Source organism: Leguminivora glycinivorella, chromosome 22 (assembly GCF_023078275.1).
Source record: "Leguminivora glycinivorella isolate SPB_JAAS2020 chromosome 22, LegGlyc_1.1, whole genome shotgun sequence".
Taxonomy (NCBI): domain Eukaryota; kingdom Metazoa; phylum Arthropoda; class Insecta; order Lepidoptera; family Tortricidae; genus Leguminivora; species Leguminivora glycinivorella.
Genome location: NC_062992.1, coordinates 7,317,504 through 7,341,775, shown reverse-complemented (window position 1 = coordinate 7,341,775; position 24,272 = coordinate 7,317,504). Strand labels below are relative to the sequence as shown.

The following is a 24,272-nucleotide window of genomic DNA, read 5'->3' as shown; positions in this document are numbered from 1 at the left end:
TGATTTATGTATAATTTGTTTATTTCATTGGCCACATTATTCAGTTAAGTTGCTAAATATGTAAGTAGAGCTTAAAGGGAACTTTAAATGCTATATCGCAATCGCAACCATTATTCTAGTTGCGTTTAAATAGTGATTCAACTTTTTAAATAATGTACAAATTATCTAAATATATAAAAGAAGAAACTGACAGACAACGCATCTGCCATACTGACATATCAACGCACTGCCGAAACCGCCGGTCCTAGAGATCCCAAATTGGGCACGTAGGTTACTTATAAGGTGTAGTGGAGGACTAAGAAAGGATTTTTCAAAATTCACCTCCTAAAGGGGTGAAATGGGGGTCCTAAGTTTGTATGGGAAAACAAGATTACATACGCGTGCGAAGCCGCGGGAAAAAGCTAGTGTTAGATATGTGTTCTGTAAAAAAATAATTAGTACAAAATGATATTAACCCCAAAACATTTGAAGAAGTTTACTATGGTCTATGTTAGCTTGGCAATCGATCTTTGGCTTTGCTTGACGACAAGAAACGTCAGTTTTGACATTGACATATCCTCCGATATATATAGTGATTATCTTCTATCTAGAGAAAATTTTGGACATAGTATACCTATACTAAAATTCGAATTAAGCATAATTATTAACATAGGTTCAACAAGATTCATCTCAAATGACACCACACATTATATTACAAGAATGTATGCAATCAAATTAATTCAAAAATTTACTAATTCAGAGTTCGCGTGCCACAGAATATCATTAACTGTTCATATCATTCTGTCGATGCGTTCATACAAATTACAATCATACAATTAAATCGGCTTTGAAGGTACCGCTACGTTCCGATTTCAAATTGACAGTTGTGTGTTTGAAAACCGGACAAGTGCATGTCGGACCATCATGGTTAGTTTTACTGCAGGGAACCGATTTTTACAAGCTTTTATTTAACTTGCCTTGTTAGTATGTTAGTTTGGGTTAAAACGTAGAAACTAAATTTGACCCACTTCCCGGTTTCCGATTTAGCTAAAAATCACGTGACAATGCAATATTATGGGTATCATGGAGCTGGTCTGATGATGGAGCAGAAAGCCGATCCTGCACGGCGGCTACAGTGGTCATAGGAACTCTATTACGTCATATCCCCATCGAGTAAGGGGTTTTTAGAAATGTCTCGAAGAGCAGTAGGTGACTGAAAAAAAAAGCACAGTCAGCGATAAAAGCTTTTTCAAAAATTAATTTTTGCAAAAAAAAACATTATTTAATGTGGACCTTTCGATTTCGTGAATTTCGTTGAATAATATCTTCACTACTAGCGATTTAAATTCTACTAACAGAATCGAAAACTACCACTAAATTTTAAATGACTATATAGCCCTCCTTTTTCAAAAATAGCATTTCGTCGTTTTCCACACTTTCAAACGGCGAAATCGTGCGTTCGAAATTCAAAAATCGGTCCCCAGATACGATAAAGATATAATTTTCTAAATAAGTAAAGTTACCTGTTCGTAAACTCTGCTTATAGAAAATAGAAGAGTCGGGGATATTCTGCACAAAGTTTAGAACGATTTTATTATGCAATCTTTTAAAGCTTTGTGACTTAAAATATGTATCAGCAAAGTCAGGTCAACCTGCATCTAATGGCTCTATAAATCAAACTAAACCATATAATCAACTCTAGACATCCACCTTACACTTTACACAATAGCCGCGCGTAAATTACATCCACTTGTAAAGATTTGATTACAAAATTACATTGTAATTAACCTTTCAGCTTAATATGGTAACTAAAGAGCAGTAATTATGATTGCGGATGCGTGAAAGGCGTGATACTCTGCAGCCGGACCACCACGCTTTATTGTGCTCAGATTACCATGGTGGAATGTACCTCTGACATACCCCTTGTACCTCGTCGGAAATTGCATGTACCTCAGTAGTTTGCCAGAAATATGCATTTAAAAGGGGTCCGGCTGGGGAGTAGTACTCCCCAGCCGGACCACGGCTGTACCCGCTCATATCACTGACTTCAAGATATAATTTAACTATCACAAGAATGTACCTGTTACATACCCGTGAATAAGTTGTTTATTCCTTTTAAAAAGTGGCCTTATACATTATTTTTCACACATTAAAATTTTTGGTCATCGCGGTTAGTACGCGATTTCCTTAGCGCCTGAAATATGTGAATAGCAATGTTTTGCGTTTATATGAAATTGCGGAAAAATCTCATAAGGTATTACATCGACTTAAATTCAATTGTATATTTAGTATACATAATATGTATATGTAATATTTATTACAGTATAATCTTTGTGTTATAACTTTCACATCATAAATATGTATATTATAATTCCGAAAAACTCATCGGTACGAGCCGGGGTTTGAACCCTCCGTATTGAAAGTCGCACGCTCTTACCGCTAGGCCACCGTTCCCTTTATAGGGCACCGGTCTCAAAAAAGACCACCCTGTATGACTATCTTTTTGTATTTTTTCTTGTACAGAATTTTTAGTACTACAGGATGGCGATGAGGTTTGAACTCACGATGGATGTTAGGAACACGCCTCTTTCATATATTTAATCGCCATAGTCCGAGGAGTGATAAAACGTACTAACGTAGGTAAGGTGCATTAGGGTAATTCCGAAAGTCATCTAATTACGAAAGTCGCATAAAAATCGCCATTATTTCCATCATATCTACATTTCCCTTTCGGAATTATCCGAGCATTTCTATCATTCGGAATTACCCTAATGCACCTTACGAACGTTTCCGGAAAAATACGAAGGAAAACCTTTTCGCACTACATCTATATCATCTTTAAACTTGAAAAAAATAAATAAAGATACCTAACGGTGGCCTAGCGGTAAGAGCGTGCGACTTTCAATACGGAGGTCTCGGGTTCAAACCCCGGCTCGTACCGATGAGTTTTTCGGAATTATAATATACATATTTATGATGTGAAAGTTATAACACAAAGATTATACTGTAATAAATATTACATATACATATTATGTATACTAAATATACAATTGAATTTAAGTCGATGTAATACCTTATGAGATTTTTCCGCAATTTCATATAAACGCAAAACATTGCTATTCACATATTTCAGGCGCTAACGAAATCGCGTACTAACCGCGATGACCAAAAATTTTAATGTGTGAAAAATAATGTATAAGGCCACTTTTTAAAAGGAATAAACAACTTATTCACGGGTATGTAACAGGTACATTCTTGTGATAGCTAAATTATATCTTGAAGTCAGTGATATGAGCGGGTACAGCCGTGGTCCGGCTGGGGAGTACTACTCCCCAGCCGGACCCCTTTTAAATGCATATTTCTGGCAAACTACTGAGGTACATGCAATTTCCGACGAGGTACAAGGGGTATGTCAGAGGTACATTCCACCATGGTAATCTGAGCACAATAAAGCGTGGTGGTCCGGCTGCAGAGTATCACGCGCGTGAAAGTCATTAAGTTATTTGTATGGAAATCAAAGTGACAACGTTATAGATGAATGGTTGAAAGGGCAAACTGTCGTACAAATATAAACTGTCGGACAAATATATTATGATAATTAAGATGTGTTTTATATCAAAAATGCTAAATGACACTTTGATTGGCCATGTACTTCAACTATTGTGGCAAGTGATTTGTAATTTTTTTTAAATATACTAAAAGTTAAATAATAGGTACTAAAAAAAAAAAGATTAAAAAAGTTAAAAATCTGCTCCCTGTAATAAAACTAACTATGATACGGACACGCACTTGTCCGGTTTTCAAACACACAAGTTTTGTACTAACCTCACATCTTTATGCGAATTTGGTAACAATTAACAATGCTGTTGGGTGGAAAAATCAACTATTTATCATATCATTCTAGGATATAGAAAATAAAATAGGTACTGACAACAAAAATGCATTGAACGTGCACTCTAACGTCTTGATAATAAAATTGACGCGTGTTCAAATATTTGTGAGGATTCCTTGTTACTGAGCATCTTGACTCCAATATATCTCATAGCGACTGGTACAGTCAAGTTCATAAATATGTGTACATTTATTCACCTTATTGAAACGAGTTAAGGTGACGAAATGTATACATATTTCTGAACTTGACTGTACATGATTGGTATTTAGGTACTAATATGTAGAATATGCTTGAATTAATGATTCCGGAATAGTTTTCATGTGGAAAGTCAGTAACTGTACGCCGTATTATGACTATTTATATCAAGCAACGCCATCTCCATCGATTATCTAAGGCTCGATTTCACCAAACCATCATGTCACCGTTAAAGCGTTCGGTAAATTTAATTGTGGGGGAAGTTATACATACTTCGACTTTGTTACGTTGATGTGTCTGTTAACTGTGCTTGATACAACTGCGGGCCGATTTTTGAATCTCACGCGTTCGAATTCAGAAAATTGTCACTGAAAATAATAAGCAAGTCACTGTTTTCAACCGGTATTTTAGTGACAAAATCCCGTATGCGAGATTTAAAAATTTCCCTCCTGGTCCTAAGTTATACCTTGCTAAAATACTTGAAAAGTGGCAGTAGCATCGTAGTATCGTCCGTTTTAAATCAATGTTAACGATGTCGCCACTTTTTAATGTGTACTCTTTTTTGCCAGGCTGTATAACTAATTGACTATATTGACTATGTCATCCAAAGTTACTCAAATGTGTATCATCATCATCATATCAGCCATAGAACGTCCACTGCTGAACATAGGCCTTCCCTTTTGACCTCCATACGAGTATATATCGGTTGGAAGCGACTTGCATCCAGCGTCTTTCAGTGACCTTTTCAAGGTCTTCTGTCCATCTTGTGTGTGGATGTCCTACGCTGCGCTTGCAAATGTGTATAGTTTAGTAATTAATATCTTTCTAACTGACTTTTTCCTTGTCCTCAGGAGCGCCTGGGCGGCGGCGGGCTGGGCCTAGGCGGCGGCGGCTTCCGCGGCGGCGGGCAGCCCTCGCTCGCCGACTTCCAGCCGCCCTACTTCCCGCCGCCCTTCGCTCCCGCGCCTCACCCCGCCAGCCCTCATCACCAACAACAAGTATACATCTCTCAATGTGACTATGATTACATAGACCATCTCTCAGGACAGGTAGAGGCAGCCCTCGCTCGCCGACTTCCAGCCGCCCTACTTCCCGCCGCCCTTCGCCCCCGCACCTCACCCCGCGAGCCCCCATCACCAACAACAGTAAGACATGACATTGAGGCCTCTTTGATAAGCCCTCGCTCGCCGACTTCTAGCCGCCCTACTTCCGGCACATAACATATCTAATAGCACCTTAGTAGTGATGGGAAACCCTCGCTGGCCGATTTCCAGCCGCCCTTCGCCCCCGCAGCCCCGCACCTCACCCCGCCAGCCCTCACCATCAACAACAGGTATAGATATCCTCATCATGAGCCCTTAGTAGACAGAGTTTCAGCCGCTTCATTATAGATAATCCATCTCTCAACATCAATCACAGTATAAGCCATCTCTCAGGAGCAAATTATCGGCGCCAGTCCACATCAAGTATGTACTTACAGCAGTCAACAATGTCAACATGTAAACCGAACACCCCAACAGTTTCTATATGGCTATCTTGAGCACTGGCTCGGCGACTTCCAACCGCCATACTTCCCACCGCCTTTCCGTTGGCTCCGTTATACATTCAGGTATTGTAGAAGAAACCCTCATTTTCTCATATTTTCCTGCCTTTATTATCTTCGGGTCACAATACTTTATTTATATTTATAAAAACCCTCATTTTCTTGTCAATTTCTTTGAAGATTAGTAACTGCTTATACGATTCCTAAAGATGCTAGTTCTAACTACTTCAAACGTGTAAAGTAACAAAGAAATTGTAATAACGGCACCATTTCTTTGCAGAACCATGGCATGGAATACAGCGGTGGCGGCGAAGCGTACGCGCAACACTACGCGCCGCAACAACTGCTGCCGCGCCATCATACGCACCACGAACACGCGCGATTACACCGCGACCATCATGACATACATACACACCATGTAAGTAACATTATCTTCAATTATTTGTTAATATAAGTGAAGAACATTACCATACACCGAAGAATCAAGTCAACTGGTAGCCGAGACGGGTTATTCAGGGTCTTAAGCTTTTGCGGCTAACGTCTTTACATTACCTCTAGATAGTCTAGATCGCCCCGACACCACCACAGTAACCATTGAAAATTTTTTGGCATATAAACTACTACCGACAACACAAAGGGCAATGTCAATGTATGTTGCATCTTGTTGTAAAATTTCGCTCAAATCGGTTAAGAAATGCAACCAACGAAAATATCCTAAAACACGAACACATTTTTGCCTAAACTTGGAGCCCTTCGCTAACGTTCAGTCTCCACTCCAATTAAAATCTCAAAGCCAAACGCCAAGTAGCTAATCGCTTAATAACTATAATACACAAATCCGAACTATTCTATGCTCGCGAATTCTCCCCTCGAAAATATGTTATAATGGGGCTCAAAGGGGAACGAAGAAATGCTGCTTATATTTCAAGGTACAATAATTAGTAGGATTAATTAAAATAACTGAACACTTGACTTTTTACGTCCTATTGAATCTTGTTAAACTACTATTTATCTTTCAGAGAACACTAAGTATACTAAAAACATATACTACTAAAATATCTTTTGTACTGAACTGAAAGACTACATGTTTTTTTCGATGGCTAAACTACTACACCTAAACATACTGACGTCAGTCCTTACGTAAAATTAAAATTACACACTCAAAACATAAAGCTTACCTAAATCAATTTTTTGTGTATTCATTGTTCTATATAAATAATAACATACTTAATGTTTACAATATTTTAATTGAATGACAAGTGTGACAATTCTGACATGACATACAATACTTTCTCTACCGGCCGTAGAGGTTTCATAGTACGAAATAGGTAACATAACGAAATTGGTATAACACCTCCCTCACAAATCCCTAAGGTCGGTTTTCTGCGGCTTGAATGGGTATTACGGTAGCCAATATCTGGTCTATGTGCCTTATCCAAATATCTCCAGCGTCCGTTCTAATCTCGTAATGAAGCCGGCCTAAGGTTTTAGTTATTGTTCCAAATTGCCATTTATTATGTCCGTTAGCATAATCTCTTGCTTGAACTCTCTGACCAATGGCAAAGCACCGCACTGTTGGTCGGTTTTCTTCGGGACTTTGCCCCGCATTCTCCCCCCTGGTCTTGAACTTCACTTGCAACATGTTTCTTATAGCTCTGTTAAACATGAGTTCATACGGGCTCCTGCCGGTGGTAGTACTCAGTGTTCTTAATAAACGTTCCTTTATGGCTAGGACCTTGTCATGCAGATTCCCTGATTCAGCTTTCATACAATTTAAAGCCCTTTTAATGGTCTGTACATATTTCTCGGCTTGACCATTAGTAGCCGGATGATATGGTGCGGATGTTTTGTGTACCACTCCTTTATCCTTAAGATAATCTTCAAACTCCGATGAAATAAATTGACGTCCATTATCAGAAACAAGTGTTAATGGGAACCCAAAAGTAATAAAAATTTCATGTAATTTTTTTATACACCAGGAGCTGGTTGTCGTTTTGGTTGGAAAGACCTCAACCCACTTGGTAAAGGCATCGACCACTATAAATAATGAATATCCCTTCAGGGGTCCCGCGAAGTCAATATGGAGTCGCTGCCACGGGCCAGTCGGAGGTTCCCAGTGATGTAATGTAACTGGTGGGGGCTCGTTTTGATGTAGTCGACATTCACGGCAGTTTCTTACCACATCTTCTAAATCCTTGTCGATATTTCTCCAGTAAACGTAGCCTCGAGCTAGTAATTTCATCCTCACCATACCGAGGTGTCCTGAATGTAATTCATCTAATACCTGTTTTCTCAGCGCTACCGGTATCATAACTCGTTCTCCTTTTAACAGACAACCATCTTGAATGGTCAGTTCGTTGTCATTATAACCATATCGGCGAACGGTTGTACCTGCCATTAATGCTTGTAATATGTAGTTGTATTCTGTATCTTTTCTAGTTTCTTCAGCAATTCTCAGACGATCAACCGCGATTGTGTTAATTTGATTTAGCTGAAATGCGGTGTGTACATCAATTATATTAGGAGCTATTGTGTCTACTGGGAATCTTGACAAATAGTCTGCATTGCTGTTATCGTTAGAAGTCCGATATTCAATTGTATAATCAAAGCCGGATAAGAAATGTGCGTAGTGAAACAGCCTCATTGTGCTCATTGCTGGTAAGGTCTTATGTGGGTGAAAAATAGTGGTTAGTGGTTTGTGATCAGTCACAAGTATGAATTTCCGCCCGTAACAATAGTGGAAAAACTTTTTAAGGCCCCAGAATATCGATGTAGCTTCCTTGTCTATTTGGCTGTACTTTTTCTCGCTACTTGTCAATGAGCGGGAGGCGAATGCTATTGGTCTATCAGAACCATCCGGTAAGCGGTGTGATAGGACAGCTCCCAGTCCTGTAGGTGATGCATCTGTAGCTAAAACCAGTGGGTTTTCTGGATTGAAGTGGGTCAGAACCCTATCACTGAGTATTTCTTTTTTAATTCTATTGAAGCTTTCATCGCATTGTCGTGTCCAGACAAAATGTGCGTTTTTCTTGAGTAAGTCATTTAAAGGTGTAGAAATTGAAGCTAAGTTCGGTATGAATTTATTATAGTAGTTAGCCATGCCAAGAAAGGTTCTTAATTCATTTACGTTACTAGGCGGTTTAGTATCTGCAATAGCCTTTACTTTGTTCTTATTTTTATGTAAACCATTTTTATCAATAATATGTCCTAAATATTCAATACTGTCTTTCATAAAATGGCATTTATCCTTGTTAAGTTTCAGATTGTTTTCTTTTAATTTTTGTAGTACTTGTCGTAATCTCGCCAGCAGTTGTTGTTTTGAAGCTCCTTGGATGATGATATCATCAAAAAAACATTTGACACCTGTAATTCCTTGAAGTAGTTGATCCATAAATTTTTGCCATAAATTTGGGGCTACTTTGACCCCAAACATGAGTCTGTTTACTTTGAAAGTTCCCTTGTGTGTGCTAAGGGTCTGCATCATGGCGCTTTCTTCGTCCATCATCATGTGTAGGTAGGCTTGGCTAAGATCTAATGTACAGAACAGTTCTCCTCCATTCATCTCTACTAGAATGTCTTCTATAATAGGGATGGGATACTGTTCATCTTTGATGGCTTTATTAAGGGTGACTTTATAATCTGCACACAACCGTATGCTCCCGTTTGGTTTGACAATCGGCACTACGGGTGTCCCCCATTCTGAGTTGTCAATCTTTGTAATGACTCCTTGTTGACACAATCGTTTTATCTCATTATCAACTTTATCCTTTAGAGCGTATGGAATGCGTCTTGGTTTGACAAAGATTGGCGTTGCATTTTCATTCAAGATGAAGCGACCTTTGTAGCTAGGTATGCAACCTAGGGTACCGTCAAACACGTCGAAAAATTCAGAGATAAGTTGATCAATTTCTGGGTGTGTATCTAAATGTACTTGATTAATATTTTTCACGTCAAACAATTTAATAGTGCGTATCCATGTTCGGCCAAAAATGGTGTCAAAATCTTGCTTCATAATGTAAAGTTTTCCATCAAATGTTATATCTTTGTATTTGCATGTAACATAGGCAACGCCAAATGGTACGAATAATTCTTTCGTGTATGTTCTCATCGTTGTTTTAGTTTTGTATATCTTACAACCTGTATTTAGTTTCTGAAAGTTCTTGTAAGACATGGTGGAGAGAGCCGCGCCTGTATCGACTTCCATGACGGTCTCCTTGTTATTGAGAGACACGTTTATCATAAACTTTTCTGTATTATGTGATTCGATCAAGTTCATATCCCAGGGTGTATTGTCATCGACTGTATCGGATGCGCTATCCGGGTCCGGATCACTTTCCTCCTCGAGTTCCTGTTCAATTTGTTTTGTTTCTCGCGTAGATCGTAAACAAACTCGAGCTAGGTGACCCTTTTGCTTGCATTTGTTACATGTGTCATTTATGCTTCGACAAGTATTTGCTTGATGTTCTTGACTTCCGCACCGGAAACATTTTCCTTTTAAATCTTTAATCGAAAGAGGTTTATTGTTTACTTTAAGTTTAAAACGATTTTGTCCGCTTTTAATTAAGTGTTGACTTTGAGGTTCCTGTGTGGAGCAGTGCGCAGGTGACATGTAGCTGCTGTCAGATTTTGCCAGTTCAAGTGTAGTAGCAGTTTTTACTACGTCTGTGAAACTTGATACTTTTGTTTCTTGTAAGAGTTTTGTTCTTACATCGTTGTCACGCAGACCTCGTATAAATTGTAGAGTAAGAAATTGATCGCAGGTTGATTTCTTGCAATGACTACATGAAAACTCGCAGTCTTGGCATAAACGTTTCAATTCTGAAGTATATTGCATGATTGATTCTTGCGTATCTTGAATTCGTGTAATAAATTTATGTTGGCATGCCCAAACACTGGGTTTTGGATCTACGTATTCTTTCAAAATTTTGGCAACATCATTGAAATCCATTTCACATGGATTGTTAGGTGCACATAAATCGTAGGCTTTTTGGTGTAAGTCCGGGGGTATAGAGCTTAAAAGCATAAGCGTGCGGGTTCTTGAATCTTCACAGATATTAAGTTTCATGTATGTTTCTAATCTTCGTATGAAGTTTGTAAAGTCTTCACGATCCTGGTATGGTTGAAACGAGATTTTTGGTCGCTGTACAGCGACTGGTGTATTATCGCGCGTACCTTCAAGGCTCCGAGCATGCTGTGATAGCGTCACGTAGGTGGAAGATGTTTCGACAGCGGGTGTAGGGCGTAAGCCGTGTAACTTCAATTTTAATTGTAAAATACTTTCTTCCGTTGCGTGGCGCTGTTCGATTTCAGCTTCTATATTGTCTGTTCGCGATTCTATTTCGTTTTGAATATTGTCGAATTTTTTCTCATAGTTTTCAAGGCTTGTCAGCCGTTGACATATTTCGAAATCTGATGTAACGTGTAAGTGTTGTAATTGTTGGTCTAATTTTGTAAGTTGACCACGTACCGATGCCCGTAGGCGCGTAAAGCGTTCTAGTTCCTCCGTCATCGTCGCCAGTTTTGTGTATTCATTCTTCTATATAAATAATAACATACTTAATGTTTACAATATTTTAATTGAATGACAAGTGTGACAATTCTGACATGACATACAATACTTTCTCTACCGGCCGTAGAGGTTTCATAGTACGAAATAGGTAACATAACGAAATTGGTATAACACAATTGATATCTGAAATCTAGCAATTTGAAAATCGAACCCTCTTGTTCGATTTACAAATTCCAGAAACCCGATTTCATTTCAAAAATCGAACGTATAACTTCAACGTGTATTTTCGGCCAGCACAGAACTGAAATGTGGTATATTCAACAAAGTTATCCAATGTATTAGACCATTAGGCGATGAAGCGTACATTTATAGCAGTGGCACTTTGGCAGATTAGCCCTAATGTTCCGGTCCAACCGAGACGGGCTGGCAACACAAAGAAGTTCACTTTTGGCGGGAAACTTTATGTCATTTTGTGATTTAATGGCGATTGAAGATGAAGTTGAATGGATATTTTAGTTGTTGAAATTGCCAGATATTTTACAGTATCTCAAATTGAATGCTCTATTATTATAAGTTTTCGTATCGAGTTAGTCCCAGTCCCAGTCTTAGGATCTAATTTATCTACCTATAGAACGTTTTAACATTATCCGATCCGATATCAGACGTAGGACCGATATCCCATACATTACAGGAGCCATCTTGGATTTTTTCCATTGAAATCCTTTCGACTTGAGATATCGGATCGGATAACGTGAAAACGGACTTAGACTAAAACACAATAATTTACCAGAATATTTGCTTCAAGATGGTGACCATACTAAAGACATATGTACATAATCGTTGATTTTGAATTTTTTTGTCCAACAGTTGGGGCACAGTGGTTTCGGCTACGGCGGCGGCGAGCGGCGAGCTGATTACGGCGCGAGGGAGCAGCATGAGATCGCGCTGCACCACGCATTGCACTCAGAAGAAGCGCCGGTTAGTTTAACTCTGAAACGGTTTTTTAGGGTTCCGTAGTCAACTAGGAACCCTTATAGTTGTACCAATATGTATATCAATCACGCCGACAAAGTGCAAAAATAAAAAGTTAAAAAAAATGTTTTATTAGGGTACCCCCCTACCCGTAAAATGGGGAGGGATTTTTTTTTATTTCAACCGTAACGTGTGTTATATTGTTGGATAGGTATTTAAAAATTAATAAGGAAACCCATTTTTGATAATGCTCATTTCCGGAAATAATCGCTCCTAAAGTAAAAAAAATGTGTCCCCCCCCCCTCTAACTTTTGAACCATAAGTTTAAAAAATATGAAAAAATCACAAAAGTAGATCTTTGAACTTGATAGATTGAACAGTTTTCACTGAGCTTGACCCGACACGCTCTTGGCCGGTTTTTACAACAGTAAAAGATCGCACTGGGCCACACGCTGCACACAGAGGAAATACCTGGTCATTTGTAATTTCTAACTTGTGTTTTGCGCACAGTTATAATACTACTGTGGTGTGACGAAGACGACGACTCTTAATTTTTTTTTATTATTATAAATGGGCTAACTCTTGGCCACAGACTAGCCAAAGGCAAAGACGTGGCCTACGATGGAGTGAGCTCGCCCAGAAGATGCCTGTACACTCTTGATTTGAAGGTTGCCGGGTTATGAGCTTGGAATTATAGCCGCCAAATAAAAATTCGGAACATGACTTTCCTCTATTAAGCCATATATATCTCGCTTCCTAAATCATTACTCTCATTAGACACTAGGACATGACTAGGACACTACTGGCCTGATTCGAATTTTCGTATAAAAGCGACCTTATTATCTGTCTAAAGATAGTCACTTTTGATACTGACATTATCTATTCGATCCATATCGTATCCAAACTAATATTCGTGTATATTAATGTTCGAATGTGTCCTCGCCTCCTTATACAAATATATATCAAATTTCCTAAAATATGTACATACTCATTATTATAGTCAAATTACCTAAACACGTGTCAGCGATGTAAGTATTGGCGAAAAGTGGAATTTTCTATATTGAAATCGTGACTTCATATTTAATAAACATTTATCTACTTTCTATCGGTTTATAATAAACTCATAATACGCGGATCACCCTCGGTCAACAAGGAATAAATATGTCCGCGAGTCGATAGGAATTTAATAAAGTAAATTAAGATCCGTCGTAAGAATGTCGGAATTTCGTCCATACATTCTCCAATGTTTGCTTAATATGCCAATAACATATCGATAAACCAGATTTTTTTTTTTCAGAACGCGGGCATGGATGATACTACAGGGTTCATGACTGATCTACCTTTATTAAAAAGTAAGTTTTTTTTTTTAAATCAATTACCTATTGTACTATCGACTCTGTCAATTCACATGATCACATGACGATTGTATCAACATGTCTTACTATAAGATTTAGTACTCAATGAAAAAAGAAAACAATCTATACATACAGCAACAATGAAAACTTGTATTACATTGGTCTATAATACTAGGTGGCTAATTACTTTTTTTTCTACTTTACTCTCCTCAATTTGAACACAGATCGAAATGTACCTACGTAATTAGAAATTTGTCAGTTGTTTGATTAAAATCATTGATATCAAGCTAAAATACCTACAAGTGCCTAATTATCCATCAATATTTTGACTGCCCGTCACCCGCTTAAAAGGCCTAATTCTTAAAAAATTGTGTTGCCATATTAAAAAGTATAATTAGCGGCTAAATTACCCGTGATGCTCGATGGCAGTTTTTGTCGAGTCATCGAGTACAGTCAGACAAAAACCTTCAAGTATTAATACGTAATTACATTCAAATTATTTTTACAGGTGTCATTAATGACACTCGTAAAAAATACTTTTTAAGTATTTAAAAAAAATGCTAAAAGTTTGTTCGAAACAGCTTTCGAACAAACTACCAAAAATTAAAGTTATATTTTTTGGAAAAACAAAGAATGTTGTATTGTTTTTTTTTTTTTAGTATGAGACAAATACTACCTATAGTTTTGTAAACTTATAGGCTCCCCACAGACAGTCTTAAAAATTCATAATCTTAAAAAAAAATTGTATGCAATTGACACTGACAGATCTGTCAGTGTCTTGTCAGTGTCAGTTTGAACTGTCAGATTGCATACAAGTTTTTTTTAAGATTATGAATTTTTAAGACTGTCTGTGGGGAGCCTTAGAGACCTAGCTACGCTGTTTAAGATTGTTCAGGTACTTAACAGAATGATGTGGACTTAATTTATACAATGTTTTACTAACCCTACAGAAATTATTCAAATTGCACGTGCCTCGATAAAATAAATACATATTATTAACTTATCAAATATTTCATTGTTACCCGCTCAAAGATGACCTCTTAAAGATAAAACTGTAATTAGGCCTCATACCGCACTTATCGGATAGGTGTATCAACTTTTCTAAATAGATTGTAAAAAAGGCCCATCTCGTCTCATGCAACGGGCCAATGAATCGATATCGAGAAAATAAAACTATCGATCAATCAATCTATATTTGAATAGAGCATTCGAATTTGGAATCGATACTCGTAAAAACTCGATACCCTAGTATTTTTAACACGTTCGCGTGCGCAACCGATTTCTTATGTTGTCACTGTTTCGCACGATCGTTCCCCATACAAAATAAAACGACGTCTATGGCCTTTGTACTAAGACATTTACGATAAAGGATACATTATTTGTCACAAACGTTTATTAACGTCGACGTTTAATAACGTTGTATCATAGAATAAGGCTAATAAGTAAATAATCCAGACACAACGTGTTGACACGTCAACGTGTTCAGACGTCGTACTCATTATATTATTCTAAAGTTATTGAGCTAAAGCACAACGTCTAGTCACGTCAAAATCGTTCTGGCGTCTCTGGACGTTGTGTAACACAACATATTTTATACAACATACTTAACGTCACAACGCCTCATCACGTCAATCAATTTCGGACGTCTCTTGACGTTCTTCCACGAAACATATAATATTATACAGCGAACATTGCACAGCGTCATATCACGTCCCTGCTATTTCAACGTATCTTGACGTTCTATCAACAAACATGATCATTGGTTTTGTTACGAAAGCACGACGTCGTATCAAGTTAGATTTTAGTGACGGTTTTATTTACCGAATTATAATAATTGTCCATGAAAAGCCAGTGTCCCTTCATCAAAAATGGCTTCATGAGACGCATGACAATTTTCTCCGTTTTTCTACCATTCTCAGTTGGGTCATCGTCATCCTTTCCTGCATACATAACCATGTTAAGCATATAACCGTCTGAAGTTGCTAGTTCATAAAACTTGATACCGTAGCGTGCTTTTTTGGATTTAATATATTGTCTGAATGACAATCGGCCTCTAAATAGAAGAAGTGATTCATCCAACGACAACTCTTTGTTAGGTTTAATAACATTTGCGAAAATTTTCAGTCACAGCATCAATGAAGTTTACTATTTTATCTTTTTTTTTAGCATTTAGCTCCGACACACATAAACATCGTAATATTTGCTCAAATCTCCTGGCAGACATTACATGCAGAAATACTGGATGGAAGTATAAGACGTCGGTGTATGTAAAGAGTTTTCGCTTTTGAGGGGTATTTATTTGCCCCATTAGCAAACATAAACCTAAGAACTTGAAGAGTTCCTCTTTATCTGTATCCTTATAGGTATATTTTCTAGCTGTTCTGGTAGACGGTCTGCTAGAACGGCACAATTTTCTCCCATAATCATTTGTCTTAGCAATAATATAATCCACAATATTTGGAGAGAGTAATTTCTCGAAAATATCAAAAGGTGAGGCATCTCTTCTAAGCTCAAATTGCACACCAGTTGAACTTTCGTCAAAATCAAATACAGGGATATCACTTATTGAAGTCTCCCATGTGTCAGGTCGAAGTGAACTTTGTTGGCGCCGTTGGGTTCGACGAGCAGACAAATCGGAATCTCGAGTGCGACTACGGGATCTATGCTCTACGGGACTAACTACTTCATTACCAGGTTCAGAAACTGATTGAGGTGGGTTTGCCTCAGCCGGTGTTGATAGTTGAAGAGTAGGAGTGGCAACATTGTCGCTAGGAGGCGATGAATGTAATGTACCTTCAGTATCTTCTCGATCTGCGGATTACCACCTGCGTTAGATTACCTGAATCGGGCAATATTTCCTGACGATGTGGCCCCTCTCCGGGACACTGCATGGGTGGTGAAATTGGTCCGGAGGAGAGTGTGGCTTCTTTTAGATGAACTGGAGATATTATTGGCGAACTTGGACGAAGCTCGATGTCTTCTGTTCTTGCTGATGGCTGCGGTGAATTGTTCAGATTGTCTTCAATCACTTTCGGTGGGGACGGTAATTTTGAAGCAACTTGGTAAGCTTCCCCTTCCTCAGGTTGAGGTGGTAAGGAGTTTCTAAGTGTTGGCGTTGAAATAGAGAAAGGCTTAGCATTTGTGTCTTTAGAATAAGAAGCTGCCTCCAATACTGAACCTGGGTTTTCATTCTTCCTTTTAGATTGTGATGGTGAATCTAAATTACTTTGCTGCTGCTGCTCTGCTGGGTCGGGTGGTAGTGATACGTTCTCTAAAGTAAAGTCATCTTCTAATACTCTTCGTATCACATCAGACGCAAGCGAAAGGGTGTCAGCATCTGTGTCATGTGTGAAGTCGAAGTTGCCTGTTCTAGGCTTCTTAGATGGCGGTAAGGCGTTTTGGTGCTTGCAATCTGACAATGGTGTAGGAATATTCTTTTTGGAATGGTGCCCTATCGGGAAGGTCAAATATACTCTCTGAGCTCGAGGACAAACAATCTTCGGTATCTTCTATGACACTCTCAGTATCAGAATTAGAATCAGAGTCTGACGAATGCCCTTCAGATAAAGACATTCTTGTATGAGTTTTAGGTTCATCCCGTGTTCGTTTGCGTTTCGGTCGAACAACAAAGTCACTCGACGAGCTGCTACTGGAGACGAAATCCCCCTCCGGGTCGTAGTTGTTGTCCGAACCGTATTCGCCGTCATCGCTATAAGGATTTGGTGTCTCGAACCGGACGAACCGGGTTCTTCGAACACTTTCATTGAAGTTTTTTTACGACTTGGGCGTTTTTTATTCATCTAAAACAATACAATTATAACACGTAAATATATATTTTTTACAAAAGCCTTGTATGTAACACACCTACCAACTCAACCTACAATACTACGCAAATAAAACAGTCTGTAATACTTACGATGTTATAATTTATCCGAAACGGGTACCGCCAGACGCAACCTGCGCACGCGTTTCTCCCGGGGAGCGCACAAGCCGACTCAATGTATGAGCGCGCGGAACAAGTAAAACGTCACTGAACGTTGTTAGTGTGCGAGTAGGTACTCGAATGTGTGCGTGCGGCTAACTTTTAGAGGCGGTAAAATTTGATGTAGTGTGGCACTAGCGATCTACTTTTTTTACATAGTGTAGCACAATGACGTCACTAATAGAATTTACTACGGGCAAAGGGCGTTCATAAACGTTGTATAAGCTAGATTCTTTTTAATTTCGACTGATATGGACGTTGTGTTGTATGGTGTATGCCTATATTTGACGTCTTATGACGTAGCGCACGCGAACGTGTTAATTACACTTCCAAATTTGAAGTTGCATTCCGATTTCGAAACTTGAACTACCTAATTGGCTGTTTTTTTTTTTCTTTTTTCAAATGGCAGGGTGTTAAGAGCCAGTATGGTGCAGAGTTAATGACATACTAATGTTTATTGTATTAGGGTTGCCATAAAGAAATATTACAATGTGAATGGCTCACGCTGAGTTCATGTTTGGGGCGTGGCAGACGCGGGGAGTGCCATTGTAGAACACGGTGCTCAGAAATTTGTAATCACCCGTATTTTTTGTGCGAGATACGCATTTATTAGCTGTATTTGTATTGTAGCAGTAATAGCTGGTAGATGGGGTCCGCGATTTGGGGTACAGTGAATGATATGCAGTTCTTAGAACATGTATCGGAGTAGCTGGATCATTGTTTGAAGTAGGTTCGTTTCAAATTGAAACGATGTTTTTTTTGTCTATTACTGATAGTGATAGGTATACCTTCTAGGTAGATTAAAATTAAACAGTATATTTTATGATGGACTAACTTTTCCCAAGCATGCTGTCATTAAATCGCCGGCTGAAGTCTCAAAATTACTTATCTAATTTTTATGTCATCTCTTTGTCGCAGCGATAAAAGGGCGCGACGGGCTCGGCGGCTCGTGTGCACCCAACGACGTGTTCTGCTCAGTACCCGGACGGTTGTCACTACTGTCCTCAACCAGCAAGTACAAAGTGACAGTAGGGGAGGTGCAACGTCGGTTGTCACCCCCTGAATGCCTCAACGCTTCTCTACTCGGCGGAGTACTACGACGGTAAGTTTTAGCTGGCCACCTCGATAGCACTACATGTTCTGCTCAGTACCTGGGTGGTTGTCATGTCACTACTGTCCTCAACTAGCAAGTACAAAGTGACAGTAAGAGATGTGCAATGTCGGTTGTCACCCCCTAAATGCCTCGACGCTTCGATACTCGGCGGAGTAGGTACTACGACGGTAAGTACATATACGAGTTTTAGTCCACAACTGTGACTTCGGTAGCATAATGTGTTCTACTCAGTACCAACTTACCAAGATGATTTTCACTACTGTCCTCCACTAGCAAGTACAAAGTGAGGGTCAGGATGGTTCTCCGTCGGTTGTCACCTCCTGAACGCCTTAAAGCTTCTCTACTCGATTTTGTTTCATCTCGTTTGACAACATTTTTTCGTTTGATACAGTCGATAGACTACTTTTTACTTTTATGAAACAAATGAATGAAAAAATATCTATTGGAATAGCGCACTAAAACGGCTCAAACGTGTCTCTAAATTACAAATAAACACTTAAATGTCACATTCTCATCAAACCTGACTATGATACAGACATTCATTTAAATCAAGACTACAAGTTTAAGTCTAAACATAACACATAATTTATGATCTGAGTATCTGTGTCTGTTCTTAGTCATAAAATACTAAGTGATTTAGTGTTTTTTTACTGGAATCCTAAAGATCACCTAACTTAGATTGACTTGAGTGGTCCTCAGGTCAGATTCATCACAATTAAATCTTAATTTAGGTATTATTGAAGGTAACTTCAGTCAAGGCCACTGTATAACCTACATGAATACTACTTTTATATTGCGGTTTTGTCCGTGGCTATTTTACCGATTATGATCAAAGAAACTAAGCAGCAAATATATGCCGTCTTAACCAACAAAAAATATCGCTTTGTCGGCAGTTAATAAGGCAAACAATGACATGATATTCCAATAAAAAATCGCACTTAATACCAAAGTGCAAAGTAGATTCGCTAGAAAATGTCTAAATAACATCCATCCATAAATCTACATACAAACCATAAAAACAATACGCACCTGACTTCAGGTCATTATTATAATGCCTACGATAAACGCTAGATAATATTTCAGTTAACTTCATGCATAATGTAATAATTCGTTTTGAATATTTTTTAAGTACACGCCGCCGCTACCAAGCTACTTGTGTAAGAATGATAAGGCTGGTGAACTACCCACTGAAGCGCGCGAGCGATATTTTTAAAAGCTACTAGCTTCGCCAGTTAAATTTTTAGACAATATCAATGGATGTAGGATTAGGGCATAGTCAAAGTAAATTTAGATTAAGATGCATCGATGCTCCTATAACACCGAGAAGAATGTTAAAAAAGGTTTTTTTTTTCATGAAAATTTTGCTCTAGTAATCTTTGTCGATATGTGACAGCTGAATAAGTTGAGATAATACATAGTTAACCTAAGCGATGATAAATTTGTCGCATCGCATATCCATGAGCGACAAGCCATCGATAAACTTTTTTTACACTAGCAACATTGTGTAGCTCGGTCAACTCGGTTTTGCGGCCAGTGCTTCGTCTGCTATTAGATGCTTTTTATTCGCGGTCGGATCTGGGTCGTGTTTAAACAGCCACACATTCATAACTGGTTTATAATTTATAACTATCTGCCCAAGTTAAATTAGAGCCGTAAATTGTAACAAATATCGTCGCTACTTTGAATTTAACTCGTATATCGTCTATACCCAAGAGTTTGTTGTTGACACTCTCTCGGTTATCTCTCTCTATTTACTAGCCAGTTGCGGATTGTTTACCGTGGAGCGTTAACTCTTGACTGCAGGCTGTAAGTCAAAATCAAAATGTGATAACAGCGTATGGGATGTAAGTATATACTATATAATAACCACAAAATTAAAATTTTGAAAAAACCTCTGGCGTAGTGGACCGATTTTCATGCAACATGGCCAAGAACACTCCCGGCTAATTCAGCTTTCAAACAAAAAAAACTAAATCGAATTCGATTCATCTGTTCGGAAGCTACGATGCTACAGACAGACACACACAGACAGACAGACCGACAGACACGTCAAACTTATAATTCCCTGTCGTTTTTGCGTCGGGGGTTAAAAAGATAGTGTCTTTCAACTTTTGAGTAGCAGCGTCAAATAGGTAGGCCTATGCGATTATTTCAAAGTGCGACGATTAGACTTATTGAAGTACTGTGTAGGTATCATATCCAGCGAAGCCTTATAAGCCTGAAAACGGCGCATTTGCTATATGGCATCATCAAGAATAACGTAAAGCTATACGCTGTCCATTTTCTGTAGGTAGTCATTTTACGAACGTCTACCCGCCACTCTCAGAAATGAAACATCGGATGATGTATTTGGGCGTCGACTAAAGGAATTGTTATTGAACAAAACGCTTTATTCTGTCAAAGAATATAAAGAATAAAATATGTACAATTATTTATTTTCATTTTAAATAAAATATATATGTAACTTTGATTGACATTACCTAGGAGGTCCTAGCCGAATATAGTTATACTCGTAGTTATTTGTCACTTTTGATATATGATAGGTATTTTGTTGTATATTTTTTATATTTTTTATTTTTTCCTGTATACTTAATTTTACTACTGACATCGAATGATTTAGATTTTAGACCATTATTATAATTTATTATTATTTTGATATTGTGTAATGACGATCTTTTTGTGAATGCATTTTATTTTATTGACATGTAAAATTTAATGTACATTTTCAATGAGAAATAAATTAATCTAATCTAATCTAATCTTTTTAAACTGACCGGATGTCTCCTATGAAGATGATGTGACAGTACATATTAGTAAAAGGTCAGATCGGCTCTATGTTAACTACTTTGTGTAGTACCTATAAAGTATCATTAAATGCCAACGAAGTTGACAAACCGCTCTGCAACTCATCCCATAACCACCATGCTAAAACTAATTAACACTTAAGGGTCACTTAAACTAAGCAATTATTGTAAATAAAAATAATGAGCCAAAATACTTCACACATTGAAAGAGCTCATTTAGTTAATGGCATTAATTGAAAGCGCGACAAAGGTGCTGTCACGGGAGACGGTAACCGACGTGACAAAAGCGTGACATGATGATTGAGCGTTCGTGAAATAATTGCCAATAGTGACATTTATTTACGGCCAGTTATCTTACTTTTATAGGGATAACCGCCAACCGGATGTCAAAAAAACTTTATAGACTAGTTTTTAGGTAATGAAGCACAATTTACGTACTATAAAATAAATGTTCGATAGTAAATAGAAATTAGACCAAAATGGACTAGACATAGATACTGTATAGGGTCACCCGTATTTTGTCCAGAAACAGTTGGGTTGTCAATCTCTTGTCACATTCATTCAGCCAAATATTGTTGTAGCCAAAGTTGGAGGTACAGTTTACTGCCTAAGTGGCATTCCACACTATTCCTTTCTTGTTCTTTTGCAGAACATTAGGATTTCTATACACTATTAAGTTTGTCTGTCGTATATTTAGGGAACTACTCCTAGACAGCCCCACATAACATTCACTGATTAGATTAGATTAATTTATTTATCATTGAAAATGTACATTGAATTCTACATGTCAGAATAAAATATTGGGTTGGTAAGAAAGTAATGAGCGAATCATAACCAATATTGTAATTTTTATTTAATTTATTATTTTAATCATTTATCAAAAATATAACGGCCTTCGTTTTTTTTTTTTTTTTAAATGAAATGAAATGAAATGAAATGAAATGATTTATTTATGCATGTGGAGAATGGGTTACAATTAGGTTCTATTTGCTACTCAAGTAGTCTCACCAAACTCTACCTTTACAGGCGTACATACATTTTAGGACGATACACACAATTCACACTATAATTATAATACCAATTCATATAACAAGAAAACTAAAACTAACCTTAATAAATAGAATCTAATTACAATGTCATCATAAAATTATTCAACCCTAGAAAATATCATTCAAAAAATCATTTATACAGTAATAACATTTTTGTATGAGCCATTGCTTGACTAATTTCTTAAATTTACTAAAATTATTACAGTCTTTAAACATGTCCGGTAACTTATTATAAATGGTAATACACATACAGTATGCATTTTTGGAGGAGAGTGCTAGCTTGACCGCGGGTTTATATAATTTGTGCTTGTATTGCTCCCGGACTTGACGGGGTCGCAGCTGCTGTACTTCCATGAACTGGCTCTTATACTTATACACGAATAATGCAGCCTCCAAAATGTAAATACATGGGAAGGTAAGAATGTTATTATCAATAAAAATTGGGCGACATGAGTCCAATTGATGCATTCCGAAAATTGATCTAATACAGCGTTTTTGTATGAGGAATACCTGGTCTCTGTTCGTACTATTACCCCATAATACTACACCATAGCGGAGAGTTGAGTCTACGTACCCATGGTATGCAACTATTGCTGCTTGTATAGAGACCGTTCTTGCTATCCTACCTATTGCAAATATAAAACTACTTATCCTAGAGCAGACATTATCCACCTGCTTTAGCCAGTTACAGTGACAGTCAATTATTATCCCTAAAAACCTTGTATGATGGACTTCTTCAATAGGATTAGAGGAATTAGGATTAGAGACATCTTCAGAGACTATATTAAGATTTTGTGAGATGCCACGGTCAGTATGGAATTGCATATAATTTGTCTTACTTAAGTTTGCCTTTAAATTATTCATATTTAACCATTTAATTGTTTCATCTAATGTCCTATTTATGTCATCATTATATGTTGATATGTCTTTAGATTTGATTATGATAGAAGTGTCATCTGCGAATAAGATGCGTTATCTACTACTTGTCTCCATCGTTCTGGTAAAGAATGAATAGCATCGGCGAAGAAGTTCTTAGGTTTAGATTAAAAAAACTCAGCTATGTACTGTCGTAGATGGGCTTGATCATCGAACTTTTTTTCATTCAAGGCATTGCTTAGCGATCTGAACAATGCGTAATCCGTAGGTGCCAAGTCTGGAGAGTACGGTGGATGAGGTATCACTTTCCAACCTAGCTCCAATAGCTTTAGCCGAGTCACTTTTGCAATGTGTGCGCGAGCATTGTCGTGTAAGAAAAAAACTTTAGCATGCTGTGGACGATTCTGACAGATTTTTTGGTTTAAATTTTCAAGCTGATTACAGTATACTGATGCGGTAACAGTTATTCCACTTGGTAGGAGTTCCCAGTGAATAATACCATGAATATCCCACCAAACGGACAGCATAACTTTTTTCGGGTGAGGCTCTGTTTTTGGTGCCTCTATTCCTTTTTCGTTTGGAGCTAGCCACTGACGTTTGCGTGTGTGATTTATATATAAGACCCATTTTTCATCTCCAGTGATAAGATGGTCCAACCAGTTGAATGTACGGCGAAAAGACAGAAGTTGTATGCAGATATCGGCACGGCGGTTTAGTTGATCTCTATCAAGTTCGTGCGGTATCCAAACACTGTATTTGTAGTTTTTTCCCAACTCGTGTAAATGTGTTTCTATGGTGACATGAGAGCAGCCTAACTTGGTAGCAAGAGTACGACTCGTTAGCCTCGGATCTCCTTCAATTAAGGTTTTTAATTTGGCTACATCAATCTTCACCGGTCGACCAGACTTAGGTTGATCTGATAATGAAAAGTCGCCACTACGAAACCGCTAGAACCATCGTTTCGCCGTGGCCTCAGACACAACTTCAGGAGCAACACGCTGA

The 24,272-nt window shown here is 38.0% G+C and overlaps 1 protein-coding gene across 3 annotated transcripts in view; it reads left to right on the top strand.

Moving 5' to 3' along the window:
- The window catches only part of LOC125237685 (transcription factor AP-2-epsilon), a 100,304-nt gene that overhangs the window by 66,560 nt on the left and 9,472 nt on the right, over nt 1-24,272 (top strand). For all 3 annotated transcript variants that reach the window (XM_048144832.1, XM_048144831.1, XM_048144830.1), the window contains 5 exons: nt 4,918-5,064; nt 5,890-6,027; nt 11,986-12,096; nt 13,388-13,442; nt 18,346-18,529. In XM_048144832.1, the coding sequence (XP_048000789.1) occupies nt 4,918-5,064; nt 5,890-6,027; nt 11,986-12,096; nt 13,388-13,442; nt 18,346-18,529 (635 nt within the window). The remainder of the gene's footprint in view (nt 1-4,917; nt 5,065-5,889; nt 6,028-11,985; nt 12,097-13,387; nt 13,443-18,345; nt 18,530-24,272) is intronic.